This window comes from Protopterus annectens, chromosome 10.part0, assembly GCF_019279795.1.
Source record: "Protopterus annectens isolate FY-2018-M chromosome 10.part0, PAN1.0, whole genome shotgun sequence".
Lineage (NCBI taxonomy): Eukaryota > Metazoa > Chordata > Ceratodontiformes > Protopteridae > Protopterus > Protopterus annectens.
In genome coordinates, this window is record NC_056744.1 from 189724978 (window position 1) to 189750619 (window position 25642).

The window sequence follows — 25642 nt, forward strand, 5'->3', positions numbered from 1 at the left end:
TTGTGTGTGAATTTAAGTTGTTAGAGATGGAGAAGGTTAGGTAGCTCAAGCCAGTTTAATTTATGTGAGCAATACGATGATGGGTTTGGTGGGGAAGGCTGGCTATTTTGTTGTAACAAGTTTCCAATTTGGTTAAGTATGATTTTTTTTTAAGTTGGTAAAGAGGGGGAAGCATACAGGAGTGTAGAGAGGAGGAAGGTGCTATGCTACCTGTATATAAGACTAAGTATCGTAATTGCACTCTCATTGTATACAATGTCACTACCTGTACTACTGTAAGAACTGTCTTCTACAAGCATTGTTACACAAGATTATTGGTCTTGTCTCCTACTTGACCTACTTATTCTGTTTTAGTCTTTTTACCGTTATGAATGTCTGTTACTATTTTTTTTTATTGTATTATAAGATTTTCTTTCTACTGCCACACTAGTTTACTAACAATGGAGCTTTTCTCCCTGGACCTTCGCTGAAAAAGGGTTTTATGCCCAGTCAGACTCTCACAGTAAACAAATGTAAAATAAATAAATAAATAAATAAAAGGTTCCAGACATGGCTAATCTGGTATTGTCAGTGAGGAATGGCTTGCTTCTGTACAATGAGCCAAGTTTAATGTGAACTTCTTAATTGTGATGGCTATGTGTCGGTCAAATCTGAGTTTATTATCCATTGTCACAAAAAGGAGTTTTGTATGCTCAACTGGTTGGGCAATCTTCCCAAACTCTAGCTGAAGAAATCTGGACAAAGCAAAAAATAATGGGTGGAGCAAATGCACAAAAATAGGGACAGATTTTAAACATTGTTCTTAGAAAGATGTTAGAATAAAAGGTTTTACATAAACATGCATTTTTCGGAAGGATATGAAGTCTGAAACTCAAAGGTCTGTCAATACTTAATGACTTCAGTCTTCAGTGATTTGCCAGGAAACTGCAAATTTTATGAGGAACAAACCAAAAAAATCTGGACATTCTGTAAAAATCTGAATAACTGAGATGTATGTATGTATGTATGTATGTCAAAAGATCTATTCATTATTTTCAGGGTAAAACTGTGCCAATGCACAATTTACACTATTTCTCACTGAACACCATTATAAAGGACTCTTATATTTCCTACGGCAACACTTCTGACTAATATCTAATTTAACTGTGAAAATTTCTAGGATTGTGACTTACCAGTGTCCACTGTTCTTTTTTACAGCCACCATTTGGGGCATACAAAGGCAAAATATTTTGGAATTTCTGATTTCCAGCAACATGAGGGTCTGATGCTGATACATAATAATGAAGCTAAACATGTGACACATTGCGTTATATGCAACTCAGATGTTACTGTGGCTTTGTCAAGGTCTTCCTTTTTCATTCAGACTTAGATCCAGGGGCTCCCATTTTCCTTCAGAAACAGATTTTGTATGTATTCAGTATGCTGGAGAATACAACATTTTTGCACGGTTACTTTCTAGATCAGATATGGAGAAACTTAATATTTTGGATGGCTGTTCTGCAAGGAAAAAAAACAAGTCTTCTGCAGACACTCAGAGGACCATCTTCCCCCAGGAATGGTAACAACCATTCCTCACTGCTGCTCATCAGTTGCCTGAACCTCAAATTGCACCCGGGTGGGCTGGGCTGTAGTCAGTGCTTTATCCCTCTATCCCACCAGAATGACTATTTGTCGTTTCATTATTGAATGTATGTAGCATAACTTTGTGACATTGTGCAGCCATGTTGTGCTTATTGGTTTGATGTTTTGCGTGGAACATAGAAAATACTGTGGGTGGCTGCAACTGTGCTAAAGTCATTTATTCATATTGAATTAGATTTTTTTGTATATGTTGACATGGGTAATTCAGCAATTCAGCAAATCCTTCTGCCAGATGGTTCACTCTACCAAAAATGGACTGAATAAGTTGGAAGGAGAGAAATCCAATACTTCCAAACACATATTGTCAGACATCATTGCACCATAGGCTGGATTACATCTACTAATTCAGGAGGAGAATCCAATAGCAAGGATTCAGGGAAAGGCTTTGTGAAACTGGTTGCTGGCCCCTTTCCTTTCTGCTGTTTTACTATTAATGAACATTTTCTGCTCTTTATCAAGCTCTGAATAAAACAGAAGTGTAATTTCTTCACCTTTTACAGAATGTAGAATCATGTCATTAAGGGTACTAGCTGTTACTCCCATATGTAGAATCATGTCATTAAGGGTACTGGCTGTTACTCCCATATGTAGAATCATGTCATTAAGGGTACTAGCTGTTACTCCCATATGTAGCATCATGTCATTAAGGGTACTAGCTGTTACTCCCATGTAACTCCTTTCCTATTCAGTTTGCACTGGTTGCCAGTAGGTGCTTTTGCTACATCCTTGTTTTCCTTTTTTGATTTTGGTCCCTGCTAGAGAGTTGCTGGTACCGTACCAGTCATCTGTACCCTTTTGTTCCTTTGACGGAAGACTATTTGTAATTCCTGGCCTCCATTTGGAGAACTTGAAACATAATTAAAACATAATTAATGGATTTTGATGTTATTCAGCTATGACTAGTTTCACCTGATGAAATGTTCAAGGAAATTCCCTCACAGATTATTTCAGAAAGATTTATATCCATCTTATTTTCATACAGTATTCTAAAATATGTTACTCTGAAATAAAAGCAAAAAAAAAAAAAATCCTTAAAGTATACAGCTAATCAAAACCCGCATATCATAAATAACATCAAAAAACTGAAAACTAAAGCAGCCCATGAAGGTAGCTAGCATCTGAAGCTACGGACAATTACAAACACTTACTTTGATACATTAGGAAGCTATGAAATAGCACCCAACATAGGTTCATAGCTAGGTACTAGGCGATCAGTCCTGGGGACTATATAAGCCTAGCCAAAAAAGTTCCCTGGCTTTCACCACCCAAGAAAGTTATTTTCCTGCGCCCCTATCTAGAAGAGCCACAGAAGTGATCCCCAGGGTGAATTTCCTATTTCCCATCCGATTGTTATGATTTTTCTTAAAGAGGGCTAATGAGGAGCTTTGCTTGACATGAATGGGTAGTCTGTTCCAGAGCATGGGAAGTCTCTGGGACAGGAATCAATCCCTCCAGCATGTTCTGTTTATTGTGGTGGCAAGGTATAGGTCCCTGGAGAGCGTGGCTCAGAGGGATTGGGCTTTCTTTAAGTGTAGCATGTCCAACAGATCTGGGTTTGACATGGCTTTGTATGTTAGGCAGATAAATGATGGAGTAGAGCTGGAGTTTTTTGAGATGGTCTGCGTACGGCATCTGTTTGAGGCTTGTAATCCTCTTAGTGAGGAACTTCTGTGGCCTTTTTAGTTGTTGTAGATGTCTTGTGAGGTACATGCCAAATGGAGCATTGTACACTATAATGGGTCTGATGAGGGATGAGTACAGAGGAACAATGACCTCTTTTTTTCTGGAGGTGAACCCCTTTGTGATGAGGTGTGCCATGCAGAAAGATTTTCTGACTACTGTGGCAATGTGATTATCAAAGGAGAGACTAATGTCCACCTGTGTCCCAAGGTCTCTTATTATACTTTCGGTGTTTAGTAGCCTACCACCTATGTGGTAGCTCATGGGTACAGCACTTTTCCCAAAGGGGGTGACAATGCACTTCTTGGCATTGATCTTGAGGCCATGACTTTGACACCAAGCATCAATCTCAGTGAGGCCCCTTTGTAGAATGTCCACATCATTAGGCGATTCTATTATGGCACCTAGTTTGCAGTCGTCTGCAAACTTCATTAGCCAGAGACCTGCTATATTAGCCTGGACTTCTGAGAAGTAGATGCCAAAGAGGAGAGGAACCAGGACTGAGCCCTGTGGTACTCCACTTGTCACTGGTCTTAAGCTGGATTTGGAGATGGCTACTTTCACTGTGTGGGTTCTGTCAGTGAGCCAGTTGGCCACCCATCTTGTGACATAGGGATTTATGCCCAGTCTAGTTAGTTTATCTATAATTCCAGAGTGGGGGATGGTGTCAAAAGCCTTAGCGAGGTCAAGATAGGCTGTGTGCACCACTTTACCCTCGTCCATGGCTCTGCAGACGTCTGTAACACCATGAGTTATTGTCAACCCCCCCCCCTCCCCATGCCAAAGCCCTTCAGCAACTTACACTTACCTGGAGTATTAAAATGGGCTTAAATTAAATGCAAAAAAGAGCAATATTGTCACATTTGGTAAAACAACCCCACCCCAGCATACAAGATAGACAACAGCTTATTCAAAGATGAGAATGTTGTTGAAGTCCTTGGACATTTTTGATAACTCCCTCTCCTTTGATCATTATGTAAGGCAGTATTCAGAAATGTATTCTGTTTACTACAGCTTTCAGATGTAAAGAGGTCACCGGCTTCTTATATGCACCAATTATTTCCTGTGGGATACATCTCACTAGACATATAAAATAAGAGAAAGCTATCACTGGCTTAAAAATCCTAAGCTACCAGAAAGACTGGAATCACTGTGTTTATATTCAGTATGTTACAGACTTCTGAAGGCAGTTCTTTGCCTTGCCTTCTGTGCCATTAGGGACCCAGTGGCCCTGGATCTCTTGTATCTCCACAAATCAAACAGCCCAACAATATTAGAATTAGAGTCTAAATTTTCACTATCATATAAATAAAACACAATATGGAAATAGTGTTCATTATGCAGTACCTCCCCCACCTTTGGAATAGACAGCCCAACAATATTAGAATTAGAGTCTAAATGTTCACTACCATATAAATAAAACACGATATGGAAATAGTGTTCATTATGCAGTACCTCCCCCACCTTTGGAACAGACTCTCATAGCAAATCAAGCAGTGTGGTACATTGTCTTTCTTCAAACGGGAACTGGATAACTGGATAGTTTTTTTTTTTTTTAACAAACTCCTGTTGAGCTTGACAGAACCAGCCCTCCCTGAAAAATGAGGGAGGAAGGTACTGGTGTGGTGTAAATGGTCATAAGACTCACTTTTCTTGTAATTCCTATGCTTTTTATCATTATGGCTCCTATGATTTTATATTACCACTTTAAATTAAAATGAATGTCCTAATTTAAGCAAATTACTATTATTCTAAACAATGTCACTTCTACTATAAGTTTATAGCATAACTTTATTTTAACAAAGTTATACTTTATAAAGAATATTTTATTTTATTTGATTTGAATGTTTGTATGAGTACTTAGTCAGTAGTTAGAATTTCATCTTGGAATTTGCAGGAGTTACACAGTAACAACACAGAGTGTTTGCATGCATGCTGTGGGTTCAGAGTGGTATATGGACATGTGTAGTGATCAGAAAACACACTGGAAAGAGGCACCTGACCCTGCTGGCCTTAATTGGGGTTACACATATAAAAATGTGTACTACTGTGATAGATAACACAAAATACAGTAAGTATAAATAAAGGATGTAAGATAAAAAAGTTGGGGAAGGGACTTACTGTCATATCATTTTAAGGACATAAATCCTATGTTTGCACATAATATGCAAGAATATATATATATAGATAGGTATGCTGAAATGGAAATACGAGTATGACCAAAAATACTGATAAATGTCACTAAAAAGCCACACCACAAACTGATGAATAACACCAAAATTAAAATCAGTGCGACTACCACGGAATCAGCATACAATTATTTTATTTCCACGTAAAATAAAAACATTAAAATAAAAAGTTAAAACCACCAACATAAAAGATAAGCACTTTCGGGTCTCTGTGATCCTTCTTCAGATCTATTAACACAAAAACTCTTCCAAATTTTTATCAAGAAATTAAAAAATCTATTATCCAAACCCAAAGCCATCATCTAATGTATAGTTACAACCTTCATTCTTTTGCCCAGTCAAAATGCTCAAACAATACAGTCCCTTCTTTGTACTATAACGTGTCTTCATTGATGAAATGTCCATTCATAAAAATCACCTACAAAGTTTACGTCCATTTAGGGTGGGTTTTAATGGCACATTTCCATTCAAGCCTGATGATTTGTCGGCTTGAAGTTCAATTATCCAGTACATTTTTCATCTCTCAGTCTCATCAAAAATGTTTCCTCCTCTTAATCCTTCTTTTACAATTTGTAATACTATGAAATAAAAACTATGACCATTACTTAATGTTAAATATTTTACTAATGGATTCTTTAGACCTCGTAGGCGAATATCACTCATATGTTTTGATACACGCTCTTTTAGTTGTCTATCGGTTTTGCTAACATAATATCCATCACAGGAGTCACATGTAGTGATATATACAACTTGTTTAGTTCTGCAATCAGCATATGTGTTGCACTTATAGCTCTTTTTTCGAGATCAGGTGTATAAATTCAGACTATCTAATAATATACTTGCAGCAGGAGCATGTTCTGCATGGAAATGTGCCTATCTTTTCAAACTTCTTAATGTCAACTTTATTCACATCATTGCAGAGCAGATGTTTTAAATTACGATTTCTCTTAAACATAAAGAACGGCTTATTGCTTATTATATCTCTGAGAGTTGCATCTGCTTTCAGAATTTGTAAATTGTTCTTGATAATCTCACATACATATTGAATATCACTAGCATATGTAAGGACAATCCTATTCTTGGAAGACACCCTCTCTCTAATATCCATAGACTGTATTTGCCCAGATAGATAGGGTTTCCCTTTACTAGATCCCATGAACTTAATTTCAGACATCCATTGCTCAATAACCCCCAGTTAATATCCCCTGTTTCTAAAATTGTCCTTTGTCTGTGTTACTGCATTCCTGCATTGCACATCCTCTGTATGCCATCTGGGGACATGTAAATATTGATTTTTCACTATATTCCTTAACGTATGCTGGGGATGCATACTTGTTCTATGAAGTGTATTTTTCTCCCAACCTTCCTTCTTGAATAAACTGGTATTCAGATTACCCATTGAGTCTGTGAACAGTCTGACAGTTAAAAATCAGTTTGTGAAATTGAAACATTCATTGAAAATTTTAGAAACTCCTTTGTGGATTCCAAATAGCCAATGAATTGCGTAAGATGTTCCTCCATGTCATCTCATAAAAAATAGATGTCGCCCACCAATTTCTTATAAAATTTCAATGCTGTTGTATAAGGATTGCTATTAAAAACATACTTGTCCTTCAAATATCCAAGAACCAAACTGGCATACCTGTTAGCATTGGTCTATATTACCTTACTGAAAAACACAGTCAGCAAATGCTTGTTCGCCAACCAATAAACAGCGAACCGTCACGTCTTTGAACAGCCACTTCAGTGCATTTTTTCCTAGGGGGAAAAAATCGCTTGGCCAACCAAAAACAAAACAAAAAGTCACCCCCCACTCCTCCCAATGTGGGGGGCACAGTTTGCACTACTGGGGGGAAAACGGGTAATTTCCCGACATTGGCTAAGCAATTTTTTTCCCCCTAGGAAAAAAATTAATTGAAGTTGCTATTTGAAGACATGAGAGTTCACTGTTTATTGGTTTGAGAACAGGTTTTTGATGACTAGGTTTTTCGATAAGGTAATATAAGACCCATTAGCAGATGGGGTGCCCATGGCCACCCAACATTTTGGCCAATAAATATCTTCCTTAAAAATAAAGATGTTACTTTCAAGTACTAATTCAAGCATGGAACAAATCACTTTGATCTTACTTCTATCAAAATTGCTGTGATTATTTTAAGAAAATTTAAATTCCAGACAATACATATTGGTTAGGTATAACTGTAAATAAACTCTGAATATCTAATGTAACCATAAAGAATGAACCCATTACATCTTGGGAATGGAGATACTCAGACAACATGAATAGAAACTGTCTCATATCCTTGATCAATGCTGGTGCATTTTATAGGACCTGTTTAAGTTGTTCAATGTATATGGAGATGGGCTCCATTGCCTATCCATTTCCTGATACTACTGGATACAATGCAGGATCTTCCTTGCACTTATGCACCTTGGGAAGATTGTTAATCTCTGGGATTATAAGATGTTGTACAGTTTAAAAAAATTACATAATTCTTCTGTGATTCTATTCAGAGTAACTCTTTAAGTCCATTTCTGACTTTATGAATAATGGCATTTACTTCAAGTTTATGTATTCTTTCATACGTTGCATCATATTCCAATAACTGTTTCATTTTAGAAAGACATCTGTCACAGTTCATAAGGATAACACTGCCTCCTTTGTCAGCTGGTCTAATTGCAATATCTTTACTAGTTTTTAATTGATGCAAAGAATGTGTCTCCTCTTTACTCATAGGTTCATAGGTTCATAGGTAGGTACTAGGCTATTGGCCCTAGGGCCTACATAAGCCTAGCCAAAAATGTACCCTGGCTTTCACCACCCAAGAAAATTATTTTCCTGTGCCCCTGTCGAGCAGAGCCACAGAAGTGACCCCAGGGGTGAATTTCCTATTTCCCATCCAATCATCAAGATTTTTCTTAAAGAGTGCTAATGAGGAGCTCTGTTTGACATAGATAGGTAGTCTGTTCCAGAGTACGTGAAGTCTCTGGGACAGGAATCTATCCCTCCAGCATGTTCTGTTTATTGTGGTGACAAGGTTTAGGTCCCTAGAGCATGTAGCTAGGGAATGGGATTTCTTTAAGTGGAGCATGTCCAACAGTTCTGGGTTTGACATAGCTTTGTATGATAGGCAGAGATTGCCTCTAAGTAGGCGATATGCGACAGAGTAAAGCTGGAGTTTTTTGAGATGGTCTGCGTAGGGCATCTGTTTGAGGCCAGTAATCCTCTTTGTGAGGTATTTCTGTGGCCTTTCCAGTTGTTGTAGATGTCTTGTGAGGTACATACCAAAAGGGGCGTTGCCCTCTATAATGGGTCTAATGAGTGATGAGTAGAGGGGAACAATGACCTCTTTTTTTCTGGATGAGAAACCTTTTGTGATGAGGTGAGCCACGTAGAAGGATTTCCTGACCACTGTGGCAATGTGATTATCAAAGGAGAGACTACTGTCCACCTGTGTCCCAAGGTCTCTTATCACATTTTCGGCATTAAGTAGACTACCAGCTATGTGGTAGTTCATGGGTACAAAGTTTTTACCAAAGGAGATGACAATACACTTTTTGGCATTGAGCTTCAGGCCATGGCTTTGACACCAGGTATCTATCTCTGTGAGGCCATTTTGTAGTATGTCCGCATCATTAGGAGTTTCGATTATGGCTCCTAGTTTACAGTCATCTGCAAACTTTGTTAGCCAATGACCTTCTGTGTTAGCCTGTACTTCAGAGAAGTAGAGACCAAACAGGAGCGGACCCAGAACTGAACCCTGTGATACTCCACTTGTCACTGGTCTGAAGTCGGATTTGGAGTCTGCTACTTTCACAGTGTGGGTTCTGTCCATGAGCCAGTTGGCAACCCATCTTTAGTAAGCTTATCTATAATTGCAGAGTGGGGTATGGTGTCAAAAGCTTTGGCGAGATCTAGATAAGCTGTGTGAACCACTTTACCCTCATCTATGACTTTGTTGACTGCTTCAGAGAAGTCAGTCAGGTTTAGGAGACATGATCTGCCTTTTACAAATGTGAACTGGATAGGATCCAGAGTTTGGAGATTACCAATGTCTTTTTTTATGAGTTCTATGATGATATGTTCCATGGCCTTGCACACCAGGTTCGTCAGGCTAATGGGGCGGTAGTTTCTGGGGTCCATCGTGGCTCCCCCTTTGTGGAGTGGGATAACTGTCGCAGTGCACCATTCAGTGGGTACAAAGCCTGAGGCGAGGCTATGACTGAACATGGTACTTAGGTAGGGTGCCTGTTCATTCTGTAGTTCATGTAGAACGCAGCCTGGGATATTGTCAGGTCCCATGGATGCTGTGTTCTTGGCTTTGGAGAGTGTGTTTTTTACCTGTGCAGCTGTGATTACAGGAACTTTGCATTCTTCCTGTATAGAGTTGGGCCCTCGAGGGGGTGAGCCGGGGGTAAAGTTATCACTGAACCTATCTGCCAGGATGTTGGCAATATCAGTTGGTTCTGTATATTTAGTGCCATTGTGCTGTAACTTAGAGCAGATCTGAGTGTTGCTATTGAGATTTGTGACATAGCTATAGAATGCTTTGTGGTTGTCTTTAGAGTTAGTGACAATTTTGTTTTCGTAACTAGCTTTGGAGGATTTTATGAGGGATCTCAGCTTCTTACTGAGGTTGACCAGGGAGTTCATCCAGTGACCTCTGGTGTGGAGCACTGGTTGCCCATGTTGGTAATGACCAGGTCTAGGATATTGCTGCCCCTGGTGGGGGTGTGAATATGTTGATCCATGGTGTTGGAATTTATGAATTCCAGAAAACGTTGAGCAAAAGAGATGGTACATGAGTAGCTTTCCCAGTTAATGGTGGAGTAGTTGAAATTGCCCATTATTAGGGTGCTGGGTTGTACCCTAATACTTTCCAGTGTATCAAGAAATGAGGAGTGAGAATCCTGGGACATGGTGGGGGGTCTGTAACAAGCTACAGTTTGGATTGCGGTCTTGCCCAGAGTTAGTTGCATTTGGATAATTCCAGATGCATTATGCTGTGCAGCTAGCCTGGAGGTGTGGATATCCTTAATGAATATGGACACGTCTCCACTTTAGTGCTTCATTCCGGGTTAGGTGGCCGAAAGGTGTGGTATGAATTATAGCCTGGTAATGCAGGGTTGCTCTCTAGAGCTTTGAACTAGGTCTCAGTCACTGCATAGATGTCGATGTTCTCCAATTTAATGAGTTGTTTGTACCTGTTATGGTGGTGAATTTGTCATTTGAACCTTGCCTAAAAAAGGCACTATAGAGGTGGCAAGAGCCTTAGCCAGTATCCGGAATCCCAAAGGCGATAGTTGCAGGCCATCTCTGGCAAAGCATCGTGGTCTCTCGAGCATGGCGTCCCAGGTAGACAAATACTGGATCCCCTTAGAATGACACCAGAAGCTTAGCCAATTGTTGAAGTCAATCATTTTGTCCTTGTACTGTGGTATCATTCTGGGTGATGGCAGGATGCTACTCAAGGCCAGGGTCATACCTACCTGGGCTACAAGATTGGAGGGCTCCTCCATGTCTCTTTTCATGTAGTCCAAGGAGGTACATCTCAGGTCATTCAAACCAACATGGACAATAACAGTGTCATATTTGTACTTGTTGTGGAGTGACCTGAGTGCGTGCATTATGTGGCATATCCTGGCACCTGACATGTTGTGAAAATCATGCATCGATTCATTCAACTTCTGAGAAATCTCTATTTCACAAATTTGTATGAAAGTATCAATACCCGCATTATATTGTGGTGCAAATGTACTAGGTTTTTTAAACAAATCACGATTCTTAATATCAGCATCCTTATACATAGAAGTCAAAATCAAATTGCGTTCAAAAAGTCTCAAGTTCAAAAGTACATTACTTAAACTGGAAAGTGGATCAGGCACAAAGTTACGACCTCTATTCGGGGGTTCATTTTGTCATTCAGACTCCAAGTCTGATAAATTCACTCCTAGGAATCCTTATCTAATTCTGTTTTTTTCTGGTCATGTTGTTCTCTCCAGTCTCTGGATAACCTTCTTTTTCTTCTCCCTCTGCTCTGAGATCTGAGTCTTCCTCTGTTCCAGGCTGGTGTAATTCATAATGGAAAAGTGTGAACAAACCTGTAGCAGTATATTTGATTCCTTCGCTCTAGCGCCCGAATCTCTAGATGTCTGTGCTCTTGTAGATTTATTGGGAGTAGAAGCCGGGAAAAGCCAAAAGAAGAAGAAGAAGAATTAGTATTATTATTGAATTCAATTTCATGGTTAGAATGAATATTTTCCTTTCTCATATCTAACTGTATAAAAATGAAGAAGGTAGTTCATGGACTCTACTGGCAGCAAGTTTAGATAACAGACAAGCCCACAATGCTAGAAAATCACTCAGATCCTTTATTTTTTGAAATGAAATATCCTGTTAGGGCTTTCGTTTAAACAAAGTGTTAAACTTCATCTGACAACTGTTAGTTTCATGTTCACTTCCTTTATAAACGTCCTTTAGCATTGGTTGGTTAAACATCCCATTAATATTAATGGACTTAAAAATCCATGACATATGCATAAAACACAAGCACATATTCACTCTAAATGCATTTGCCTACTACTGCTTATAATTATTAAATGTGTAAATAAATTATGAATGACTATAAGGAAAAGCTCTTGAAAGGAAAAAGAAAAGTGAAGGTAGGATCAGTTAAAACTTACTTATATACATACATTTTATTTTACACAAGTTTTTTTTCATTTGTTGCAAGTATTTTTTTACATATTTTTAAATATTTATTAAATTGAATCTATTGTATTTGCACATATTTATGAAACAGGTGTAGTCAGTCATTTTTAAGAAATGTTCTTATGAGTTTTTAAGTCACTGGAATTTAATGCAGTTTTTTTAACACCAAAATCCAGTTGATAAACATGCTTATTAGGAAAAAAGATTTTAGCATTGGTTTTATATTGTTTACATAAGATGTTTAATGAATTTTACCTTGTAGTCATTCAAATTTATTTACAAATTTAATAATTATAAGCAGTAGTAGGCAGATGCATTTAGAGTGAATAGGTGCTTGTGTTTTCATGTATATGTGATGGATTTTTAAATCCATTAATATTAATGAGTTGTTTAACCAATCAACGCTAAAGGAAGTTTATAAAGGAAGTGAATGTGAAACTAACAGTTGTCTGATGAAGTTTAGCCCTTTGTTTAAACAAAAGCACTAACAGGATATTTCATTTCAAAGAATAAAGGATTTGTGTGATTTTCCAGCATCGTGAGCTTGTCTTTTATCTAAACTTGCTGCCAGTAGAGTCTGTGAACTGCCTTCTTCATTTTTATTCAGTTTTGAGTGTTTTTTCATATCTAACTGTTGTACCTCATTTACAGTCTTCTCAGACATACATTGCCATGAAAAGATATAGCCATTTGAAAACTCTTTGTAATTCCATATTAACTTCTTTAATTTAGTCTGCTCTAACTTAGCATCATACAATGAAACATTAACATATATTTCATCTAGTTTCAAGGTGTATGTTGTCAGTAAATTATGCCTCCTACTCACATTGTAGTTTTTCAATGGATGAGACAAGTTCTTGCTCAGTAGGTTCAAAGTATTCCAATAAAAGTATTATATAGTTGAAACCTAATTCAATATTTATGGCTTGCCATCTTCTCCGTAAGTCTGGATAAGCATCTCCATAACTGCAATAATGCAGGAATGCTTCCAAATGGAGTCTTTGCCACTCCTGCCTTTTTAGCTTGTATAATAAATTATCTAGTTCTCTTACCTTTACAAGGAATGTATCCATGTCTGCTGATATATTCTCATCTCTACAGTCTTGTTTAGACACATTCAAATGGAGCAATGGATTGGAAGTTATCTTTAACAACTTTCTAGATAAGTTGGAAAAAGTGTCTTTACTGCCAGATGCTTTCAGTTGGTGATCCAGTTCAAGCTCCTTATTGTTTATCAACGCCCTCAGCCATGCGTGACCATCCAGCATACAAAGTACAGATATGAGTAAGTCCAAAAATACTGACAATGGTCACTAAAAAGCCACACCATAAATAGTTGAATAACAGCAAAATTAAGTGCGGCTACCATGGAATCGGGCATATAATTATTTTATTTCCACATAAAATAAATAAAACCACTAAAATAAAAAGGTGAAACCACTGACATAAAAGATGAGTGCTTTCAGGTTTTTGTGACCTTTCTTCAGATCTATTAACACAAAAACTCTTCCAAATCTTTATCAGGAAATTCAAAAATCCATTATCCAATCCCAAAGCCATCATCTAATGCATAGTTACAACCTTCATTCTTTTGTCCAATCAAAATACTCACAAAATACAGTCCCTTACTCTTACTATAATGTGTCTTTTCATTGATGAGATGTCCATTCATAAAAATCATTTACAAAGTTTATGACCATTTAGGGTGGATTTTAATGGCACATTTCCATTCAAGCCTGGTGATTTGTTGGCTTGAAGTTCAAGTATCCAGTACATTTTTCCTAATCCCTAATAGTCTCATACCCCTTGACAGCCCCGATAGTATAGACCCAGCATTAAGCCCCCAATTGAACCACATCCTTCCTCATTAAAGTAAGCACATTCACACCTAGTATTATGGATGGTCAGTTCTACTCCATTTCTCCTGCCAGCCTGATTGACATGGGTATTTGAGGCAGTGTAGCAATTGCCTCACGTACACTAACAACCCATTACTCCTAAACCACTCAAGCTCAATTTGTGAGAGATGCATATACATTAAGAATCTGGAATCCTTGTTCTCTCATTCACAGAACAGTGACACTGAACAGGTTGTCAGCCCACATATTACACCTCTTGTGCAAACCATGCTTTCAACACATACACCATCATACGTGGAGGTACTCACCAGAAACTTTCCTAAACACCAGAGACCTCCAAAACACAACCATACTACATCCAATACAGTACCTACTGCACTCAATAAACATAAAGCCACAAGCACAAATGTTTCACTATACAAGACCCTAAGTAAAGCACAGCTAAACCAAATTTTTATCATAGGTGACTCCATAGTGAGACACACAGACATCCCATTCACCAAGCTGGACAAAGAAAAGGTAACTGTCAGCTGTCAGGATCCGCTAGATCACACACGCACTCAAGTCTCTCCACAGCAAGTACTGTTATGACTGTCATAGTTAGTGTTGGTGTGAATTACTTGAGATGTACCTCACTGGACTATATGAAAACAAACATGACTGAGCACTATGAATATATGTCTCAGGCAGGTATGTCTCTAGCCTTGAGCAGCAAACTATCTTCACCCAAGGTGATACCACAATCTAAACAAAAAATTATTGACTTTAACAATTGGCTTAGTTTCAGGTGCCATTCTAAGGGGATCCAGTACTTGTCAGCCTGGGATGACATGGTAGATAGACCATGCTGCTTTGCCAGAGATGGTCATCTGTCACCTCTCAGATTTCAGTTACTGGCTATGGCTCTTGCCTCCCGCATAGTGCCATTTTAGGCAATTTCACAACAACAACATTCCTGACCTAAAAATATCTTTAAAAAGTAATCTCAAGATTACGCTGCTAAATGCTGGTAGTCTAAACCTAAAACTGCACTTAGTGGAAGTAGCCCTCACCTTTGTGCATCTGTGCAGTCAGAGAGACTTGATTTAAGGCCATGGAAAGCAGTCCAGCCATACTGGGTTATAATGCTTTCCAAACATTTAGACCACAAACTGAAAGTGAAAGAACTAAAGGAAGTGGAGTATCAATATTCATCAAAGATAAAATACACTTCTAGATTAGTTAAACAAAACAATTCCTTTCAACTAATCCAAGTCCAACTGACTGTAGGTAATACCCCTCTCCAAGTTATTGTCAGTTTTAGGACCCACTCCATGAACCAGAATACCCACACTGCATACTTGGATCTACTTGAATTGCTCAAGATACAACAAAACGCCTGGTTTTAGGTGACTTTAACTACCCATCCATAGAGTGGTTAAATTATATGTGTACTAACACACTTGCCAATGTTTCTTGGACTTGATCAACTCCAATGCCCTTGACCAGTTGGCTGACACCCCACAAGGAGCCCAAACATTCTGGATCTAGTAATCCCTAACATGGGTGATCATTGCACCACCCCTGGTGAGGTCTGATCATAAATCAGTCTCATTAGAAGTACAAGTAACACGTGACCCCTATTAACAGCAACTAGACTAAAAATAACTTCTCCAAAGCCAATTACAACCTAATATGTGATGGCATTAACAGGTTCATAGGTTCATAGGTAGGTACTACACTATTGGCCCTAGGGCCTATACAAGTCTAGCCAAAAAGGTACCCTGGCTTTCACCACCCAAGAAATTTGTTTTCCTGTGCCCCTGTCAAGCAGAGCCACAGAAGTGATCCCCAGGGTGAATTTCCTATTTCCCATCGAATAATCAAAATTTTTCTTGAAGAGTGCAAATGAGGAGCTCTGTCTGACATAGATAGGTAGTCTGTTCCAGAGTATGGGAAGTCTCTAGGACAGGAATCTATCCCTCCAGCATGTTCTGTTTATTGTGGTGACAAGGCTTAGGTTCCCAGAGTGTGTAGCTCCAAGAGATTGGGATTTCTTTAAGTGGAGGAGCATGTCCAAAAGCTCTGGGTTTGACATAGCTTTGTATGTTAGGCAGAGATAATAGCTTCATAGGCCCTGCCCTCACTAATGGCATGCCTTGTGTAAGCATCTGTATGAATGTATTGACTCAGCCATACCTAATAGGACCAAAACAAGACCCTCAAGAAAGAACAAGCCTGCCCTTTGGACATCCACCTTTAAAAAGTTATACAATAAGAGAAAGAAATTGCTGCCCAAGAGCAGGAAGGAACAGTCTCTAAATTTGAAGCATTCCTTCCTCAGCTTAAACAAGCAAATAAGACACCTTGCAAGGCATTCTAAAGCTAACTATTAATCCAAATTAGCCTCCTTTGCTAAGGACAACCATAAAACCTTCTTTCGCTATGTCAGAAACCGTAAAGAAAAATATTAGATCTGTGTAGAACTCACTGTTAATGGCATTACATATACTGAATTCACAGAAATAGCCAACTTGCTAGCCTACAGGTTCAGTGAAAACTTCTTCCCCCAGTCCCACCGCGTTCCATACACTAGACTGAATTTTCAATAATTCTAAATAGTGCATGGAATGCTCAATGCAGCGAAAGTGCACTTAATCGAAAGTGCACTTAAGCGAAGTTCAGTACAATGAACGGGTGTTGTACTGAACTTCCATGCAGTACTCACGGACCTTAGGGTTAGGGCACGGGTCATAGTAAGGGGATAGCCCATAGGGCTATCCCCTTACCATGACCCGTGCCCTAAACCTGAGGTCCGTGATGACTGCAGCGCAGTGAAGGACATAGCAATGTCCTCCACTATGGTGTGATAGTCACGGACCTTAGGGTTAGGGCATGGGTTAGGGTAAGGGGATAGCTTTACTAACTATCCCCTTACCCTAACCTGTGCCCTAACCCTAAGATCAGTGACTATGGCACCATAGTGGAGGACATAGCTTGTTTTTTATGTCTTCCACTGTGCTGTGGTGTTTTCGGTGAAGTGCACTTACGCAAAAGTTCACTTTCGTTAAAGTGAACTTTCGCAGAAGTGAGGCTTCCTATTACAAGTTCGAGGTAGTGAACTTTCATTCTTGTAATAGGAATCCATCCCACCACATATCCCCCAAAGCATCCCTACCACCTACTATCCACCTAGTATTTAAAAAGAGAAGGTCGTAAACTCTCTCCGGAGCCAAAAATACAGCCTCTATGGGACCAGATAATATCCTAGGCTGTGTTCTAAATGGATTAAAACTTGAACTAGCTGCACCACTGTATACTCTTTTTAACCACAGTCTAAGTACTGGTTTTGTACTTGCTGAATGGAAAACAGCAACCATCATCCTGTTACATAAAGGAGGTGCCTTCACTGACCCTGGAAACTGCAGACCCATAAGCCTGAACAGCCTAATCTGCAAGGCTATGGAAAGAATAATCATGGACCTTATCAACAGAGATAAAGGAGACCTACAAACACTCAACTTGACCCAGTTTGGCTTCATTAAAGGGTGATCCTGACTCTTGAACTTGGTGGACTTCTTTAAGACTGTTGCCAGAGCCCTGGACGAAGGCAAATCCATGACTACAGCCTACCTGGACCTGGCCAAGGCCTTTGACACTATTCCCACTCAGGCATCATTGATAAACTCACCCAGCTGGAGATCAACCCATATATTGTCAGATGGGTTGCAAATTGGCTCATTGATAGAACACACACAGTCAAAATAGGTGACTACCTCCACCAACAGACCCGTAACCCATGGTGTTCCACAGGGATCGGTGCCGGGGCCCCTATTGTTTGAAATCTACTTCTTGGATGTACAGGCTAAAACAAAAGGCCTATGGCTGAGAAAGTTTGCTGAAGATTGCAAATTGGGTGCAGTCATCGAGTCCACAAATGATGTCAACATCCTGCAAGAGGGACTTACACAGACAAACAACTGGTGTCAAAGGCATGGGCTAAATCTCAATGGAAACAAATGCATTATCATCCCCTTCAGCAAGGGTGGCATCACTGCAGATGACCACATTAATAACACCAGCCTAAGCACGCAATCAGTTTTGAGAGATTTGGGCACATAGATTGACAGCAACCTTTCCTTTGACCACCACATCTCCACAGTGGTAAGAAAGGCTTTCAACACCTCCCACCTCATAAGCAAGGGCATTGCATCCAGAACAAAACAGGTTATAACCTCCGTGTACTCTTCACTCATCAGGCCTATAATAGAGTACAATTCTACCATTAGTATGTACCTTACCAGGCACTTACAGCAAATGGAAAGACCTCAAAGGTTTCTTACAAAAGAAAAAATTCAAAGTCTTCAGCATATGTCATATATTGACAGACTGAAATCACTGTCACTATACTCTATGTCTTACATACTACTTAGAGATAATCTCTGCCTTACATATAAAGCAATCTCTGATCCTGCTCTAATGGAAATGCTACAAATTTGTAAATGAAATGGTATAAGATGCGCTCACTCTAGGGAACTCAACCTAATATATGACATCAACGGGACTTGCTGGAGAGACAGACATGTCTCACAGAGGTTACCTCTCTTCTGGAATAAACTTCCAATTCAGATGAAGCAGAGACCCTCAATGTACTTTGGATGATTGGATGGGAAACCGCAAATTCACCCCATGAGTTTCACCTGTGTCCCTCTTGGACAGGGGCAGTAGTTGTTGACTTAGTTCCACTTAATACCTTGATATTCCTGGGAACAGTGGTTGTACTTGGCTAGTCCTGTAAGGACCCTAGGGCCATTAGCCTAGTAACCTCCTATGATCCTATGATCCAATGTGTCACTATAAGCAGACTTTGAAAAGGAAGCATTAACATATAAAAGGAGACTGGAATGCAAACATATAGGCACATTGGAATGAAAATGAATACAATTAACACACCAGTTATGGCAGCAAATGGAAGCAATTGCAAGAAAATGAAAATTGAGACAGAGGGTAAAGTAGTGAAACAGGTTAAGAACATCAGGTGTTTGAAAGGGGTGGTTAAAGAGAAATCTGAAAGAGGAGGTCAAAGATAGATTCAGAAGTGCTGCAGCCAATTAGCACAGTGTGTCATGGGTAGTGTGTGACTGAAGAATGCCAAAGAAGCTAAGTGTGAGGTGTACAAAATAGTAGTGAAGACCAGTGCTTTTTTGGCACAAAATCCTGGACAGTTAAGGTAGAGCAGCTGAAAATGTTTCAGGTGATGGAGATAAAAGTGCCTCAGATGGGGTGAAGGATGCACACTGTGGGAAAGGGGAAGAAATGAGGACGTATGGTAACCTCAATTGCAGAAAAGGTCAAGGAGAACAGATTAGAGTGGTCTAGCCTTTCAATTAAAGGCCCGCCACTTCTCAACAGCCAAATGTCATCGTCAATCATCCAGCCATCACACCTAATCTGAGTGACATCACTCTTTACCTTAATAGTGACACTCTAACTGTCCTTCATATGGTAAGTTCTATTGCACCAGTCTTCACTTCGCACTCACATAATCTTTTGCTTAATATAACTTCTCCTTTTGACTACTCACAACTTCTGCCAAAAAATCCTTCACATTCCATTTATCTATCCCATTGTTCCCATTTAGAAACACAGAACTGTAATTACCACACAGACACTTCACTTTCCACATGAAATTTGTCTCAGTTTTTGTAAATATTACAATTGTAGATACTCTTACATTTATATTATCTGTTAATGGTATTCTGGGGATATATATATATATATATATATATATATATATATATATATATATATATGGATTCACTTTATAACCTCGAAATACTTAAATATCGAATTTCAGTATCTCGAGACTATAAAACCGAATCCACAAAACACCGACACAAAAAAACCCGCGAAATTCACAACACCGAAAAAAACGCACACACTATACCACACATACACCACAATACCCACATCACAACATAAACAAACAAAACTACACACATACACAACTCATACACACATAAGCAGGGGCAAGCCCCCCTGCACCCCCCATGTGGGGGGCTGCACCCCCCCACACCCCCCTTACTTATATATACTAACTCCGAGATCGCACAAACACAAAACAAAAGCCAATTCACACACGCACATTCTCCAACCCCTCACACACACATCAAACACATCAGCACACTCACACACACTCTAACTCCCACTCAAAACCCTTAGAAAACACTTACCTGACATAACACCTACATCCACACACGGCACCGCGCACCATCAAAACACAATCCTGGACATTACGCAGCGTAAGGTCATAACCGCGAATTCGGCATATATTCGAGTTCGCGATTATGACCTTTTGCTATTTTTAACATTTGACTTTATAGTCTCGAGATAATGAAATTCGACATTTCAGTAATTCGAGGTTATAAAGTGTTTCCATATATATATATATATATATATATATATATATGGACATATATATATATATATATATATATATATTTATATAAATATGCTCATTATGCTCTTGCTGTCTCTCACTAAATGTAATTCTGATTTTTTTTTTTTTTTGTATTCCTTGGATGAGACTGAAATTGGTCATGATCAGTGTTCTACCCCAGTAAACACATTTTAATAAATAAACTAAACAACTGTAGGAAAGCAGAATACAATTTGGTGAAGAAGATTTGGGAGAGATGGGAAGAAGGCAACAGGTAAAGAAGAAGTCCAGCCAAAAGATAGATTGTGTGACAGAAGTCCTGCAAAAATTAGGCATGATGGTGAAGAAGGTAGGAGAGTGACACTGAATCGAGAGATGTGAAGAAAATTGATATGGCACCCTGACTCCACATAGAAAAATGGGAAAAAGGGGGCTGGTGGTGAAGATAATGATGACATGACATATAGCTGTGTACAGATTTATTTTCCACAGCATAGATATAGTTACAATTATATTTTTTTGTAATGTTATACTTTCCTGTACGGAATCCTAATTGTGCCAAAATATTCATATTAGTAATTCCATCCTCTTCTAGTTTTTATTTTTTACATTTCACAATTTTCAAATGTATGTGTTTACTTTATCTTCATTACACATTGTGTCCATAAAAAAAAAAAAAAAAAAAAAAAAAAAGATTAATGTTCCTATCACTGACCCATGAAGAACTCCTGTTGTTATTTTAAACCATCCTAACAATATATACTTTCTTGGTTTATCCTAGCTTTCCAATCCTTAGGTGATAATGGGCAGTCATTTAAACATTGCATGATATTTGTAAACATTTCTTTTTTTCATGCAGAATTGTAAGTATAATTGAACTGAAACTCTTCTTATAGTTAACAAATATCACACTTAATAGTACTACGACCTAACATAGACACAGCCATTTCCCATTTTACCTTCAGAAGTCGGGTCAACTTGCTGTCCCGATAGTTAACATATTTGGTACCTCCTTTCTCGCTAAGAGCATTTATGCAGTTACCTAAAGCCAACAGAGACCTGTTGATGTGAGCACCTTCTTTCATCCTTTGCCCTCGATTTTGAGTCTGAAAAAATGTAAAACAAGCAATGTGCTATTAGCCACGAAACAGAAATAATGTGCATAATAACCTATATGAACTAACAGTTCTGAAACAGCAACATACATTAAAAAAACTATTAGTGATTTTAAAATGTCATTCTATCATTAATAGTCACTTAGAAAACAATTAGTATTCAAATAAATGAAACTAACAAGATTCAAGGAATACTTTTGGAAGATCATAATATCCAGGATTCCCCACCTATACAAAGGCATCCCAACTGCTTCTTTCATAATGACACTGTACTTAAGCCAAATTAATTAACAAGCTACAGGATCAGACACAGCAGCACCAATCAAAATGTAGGTGATGTAGAGGAAGCCGAAAACTGCAAAGGAGCCACCTTTCTATATTTGCTGTGAAACAGATAAATGGCAGAAACAGTCAAAAAGTGAATCTATTTGCAGATTTCAGCTGATCACCATAGGCTATAGCTAAATCTTTTACAGTTTTGGCTTGTGAAAGTATCTGAGGCCATAATACCAAAGGAAAGCTGGAATCTTACACTAGATAAACTATCACAGTTTTACAAGATTAAATATGTATGTTTGACTTCTGTACTACTCCACTTACAGGGACAGTGGATTGGAGCACCACATAAAGTCTGTTAAATTTGTAATACACAAATCATCCACAACATACAGACATAAGGCATACAATTTATGCATCTGAGCAGCAGTGTCAGACGCTCAACCATTTGTAGGTTTGTAATTTTATACAAATAATAACAGACAGCAGGCATCTCATATCCACCTAAGCAATTCTTCCTAAACATAGGAATATCCTTCTTGCAGATATTCCATAAAATTCTAAATAATTAAAGACATCTAGTTTGGTAAGCAGTAGTCTGGGGTATATCCAGAGATATGCAATGTATACCACAGTGTAAATTTTATAAAACTGCTTATATTGTGCAGGGAGAACTAGAATTTAAATCAGAAAAAAAACTCTGGCATATTTACATTGTCTTTACTTCACTAAGTTATATTTTTTGTTAAACAGCATTTCCACAATAGACTTTTGCTTATGTTTTTTTGCTCAAGCCTGATGTGAGGATATTTTTTTAGTGTACTGGACAGCCCAGAAAATGCATTGTATAGGCTAAGGATGGGGATGGAACATTCTGGAAGATGGAGTTCAATTCCAAATTCATTGTCTTGGTGACTGGAAAAAAAAATAAACACTAAACTAAAGAAAAAAAAAGATTGTAAAGCTTATTGTATATTCAGATGGCATGCTACATATTCCTTGCATCTTGTATGTGAGGTCACTCCCTCACATCCTCTTAACTTAAACTAACTCTTAGGCTGCACACTCATAGTGATAAGAGCATTTCTCTTTTGAAAGGCTGTGGGTCCTTGTAGTTTGAAAACACAAGTTTCTCTTAATCAGCATAATAAAATCCATGAGATAAACATAAATGATCTTACTGGAGAAGGTGCTAAAAAATTTTATGCAAAGTTTCCTGTATAGAGCACTTGGAGATGTGAAAGGCACAGAGGTGATTTATTTTGTTTGTGGTCTGGTGGGGATATACATAAAATGCCACTTTATTCCTCTTCTTCCAGTAGCAGTGTGCTTCTCCAGCTTGATGTAGCTTCATGACCCCAACTCTCCAAACACATTAGTAATAAACACATTAGAACTTTGTCTGTTTCCTGTTTTTCTACTTTAATAATTCTCTGTTTGAACCAGTCTGTGCTTGTTTGCTCAAAGCTGCAGTGAGGTAAGCCTTTTGCACATGCTCTACTGTTTTCCAAATACCTGCTGAGAAACTACAAAAGATAAGTGCTTATTTTCAATTGTTTTCTGCACTTTCTGATTAACTAAAACAATATTGGCTGCATATCTGTTTGTTTAAACTGTGCAGCTGTATTTTACTGTATTTTTTAGACTGTCGGCTAATTGATTTCCTCTTACAACTGTAACTACTGTTCATCTACTTGTTTTGTTCATTTTACTTGTTTACTGCACTTCAAAAACACTAGCATAGACTAGGTTCAGGTTTTTGCTGACTCTAGCACTGTTTGGGACCTTTGGAGCTTGTAAAACAGTTAATCTTTTGTCTGGAGAGGCAATCCTGTGCCCTTGTGGGAGAAAGGTACAGTTTGGACTAATCTAGCTAGAGTTACTGTTGCAGGGCTCTGTTTAGGGTGTTTTGATTGGATAATTTGAACTTTGGCTGTTTCCTGTTTTTCTACTTTAATAAGCCTCTGAACCAGTTTGTGCTTGTTTGAGCCTGTTTCCATATCGCTCAGCATCGTGCACTACTCTGCAGAGGGATTGTCAGTTGCAGATGCCTACTCTCTAGCCTCGCAAATATTACCTAAACCAGAGCTCTTAGTGCCTAAACCTACTAATACCTTCCCCTGCTGTATTCCCTCTTCAACTGTTATAGCCAGATCAAGAGTATTCCTAGGACCATGAACTGTCAGTTTCCCTCTGTGTAGCAACTGCCTCATGTACTCTGACAACCCTGTTCTTTTAAATCATTCCTGTACCATTTTTGAGAGATGCACCTACAGTACAAATCTGGAATCACAGCTCTGTTGCACATTAGATAGCAATAAAGAGCAGGTTGTCAGCCCACCTACAACTACTCCTACTCATGACATACAGCATACAAATAGACCAACATATGTGGAGGTACTCACAAAAATATCTACCTAAACACCACAGCCCTCCAAAACACATACATACTAAACCAACCATAACACCCAAAACACACAATACACAATGACACAAACACAAGTGTCTCAAGCCCATAAGGCAATGCACATCCACTCCAAATATCTTAGTCATAGGAAACTCTATAGTGGGATCACAGACTTCCCTCTCACCAGGCTGAACAAGGAAAAAGTCATGGACAGCTGTCTTTCTGGTGGCAGAATTTGTCAGATCATGTAGGCACTCAAGAAGTCACTCAACAACAAGTACCATTATGATTTAGTCATAGTACATGGTGTGAACAACTTGAGACATACCTCCCTGGACTACATGAGGGCAGACATGACTGAGCTGTCTGATTATGTGTCACAGGCAGGTTATGTCCCCAGCCTTGAGCAGCATATTACCCTCACTTAGGATGAAACCACAATACAAACAGAAAATCATTGACTTCAATAATTGGCTTAGTTTCTGGTGTCATTCTAAGGAGATCCAATTTCTGTAAGCCTGGGATGACATGATTGATATAACCCAATGCCTTGCCAGGGATGGTCTTCATCTATCACCTCTAAGATTTTGGCTACTGGCAGAGGCCCTTGCCACCCCCATAGTGCCTTTTTTAGGCAATGTCACAAAAACAAAATTCCTGACGTAAAACTTTCAGCAAAAAACAACCTCAGGGTTATGCTGCTAAATGCTACGAGTCTTAGCATGAAACTGCACACACTGTTAGCAGTCCTCGCCCTGGCAGATGCTGATATCTGTGTAGTCATGGAGACCTGGTTCAAGGCAGTGGAGAGCACCCCAGTCATACTGAGTTACACCTCCTATCACACAATCAGATAACAAATTGAAGATGTGAAAACTAAACGGGTCGGTGTATCAATATTCATTAAAGATAAATACGCCTCCATATTGGTTAGACATTATGATTCCCTGGAGACACTTCAAGTGCAACTAACTGTTGGTAGGATACCTATTCAAGTCATTGCCAGTTACAGGACCCCCCTCCATGAATCAAGTCACCCATTCTGCCTACTTGAATCTGCTGGAATCCATCAAAATACATACAAACACCATGGTTCTGGGTGATAGCAATTAGTCATCCAATGACTGGGTAAATTACTCATGCTCAAACTCACTTGCCCAAAGGTTTGTCGAGTTCATTTTCTCCAATGCCCTACCAGCTCGTGGCACTAACATCTTGGATCTGGTGCTTACCAATATGGAAGACTGCTGTAGCAATCCCACTGTGAGGTCTTCCATTGTCTGATATGACCACAAACAAATCCAAATGAAAAGCAACAACCACTAGAAGGCAGGCAAAGTAACAG

General features: G+C 38.8%; 1 protein-coding gene across 2 annotated transcripts in view; it reads right to left on the reverse strand.

Annotated features, from left to right (window-relative positions):
- KIF19 (kinesin family member 19) overlaps nt 1–25642 on the reverse strand; it is a 1202512-nt gene that overhangs the window by 282858 nt on the left and 894012 nt on the right. For both annotated transcript variants that reach the window (XM_044085136.1, XM_044085135.1), the window contains exon 8: nt 21459–21605. In XM_044085136.1, the coding sequence (XP_043941071.1) occupies nt 21459–21605 (147 nt within the window). The remainder of the gene's footprint in view (nt 1–21458; nt 21606–25642) is intronic.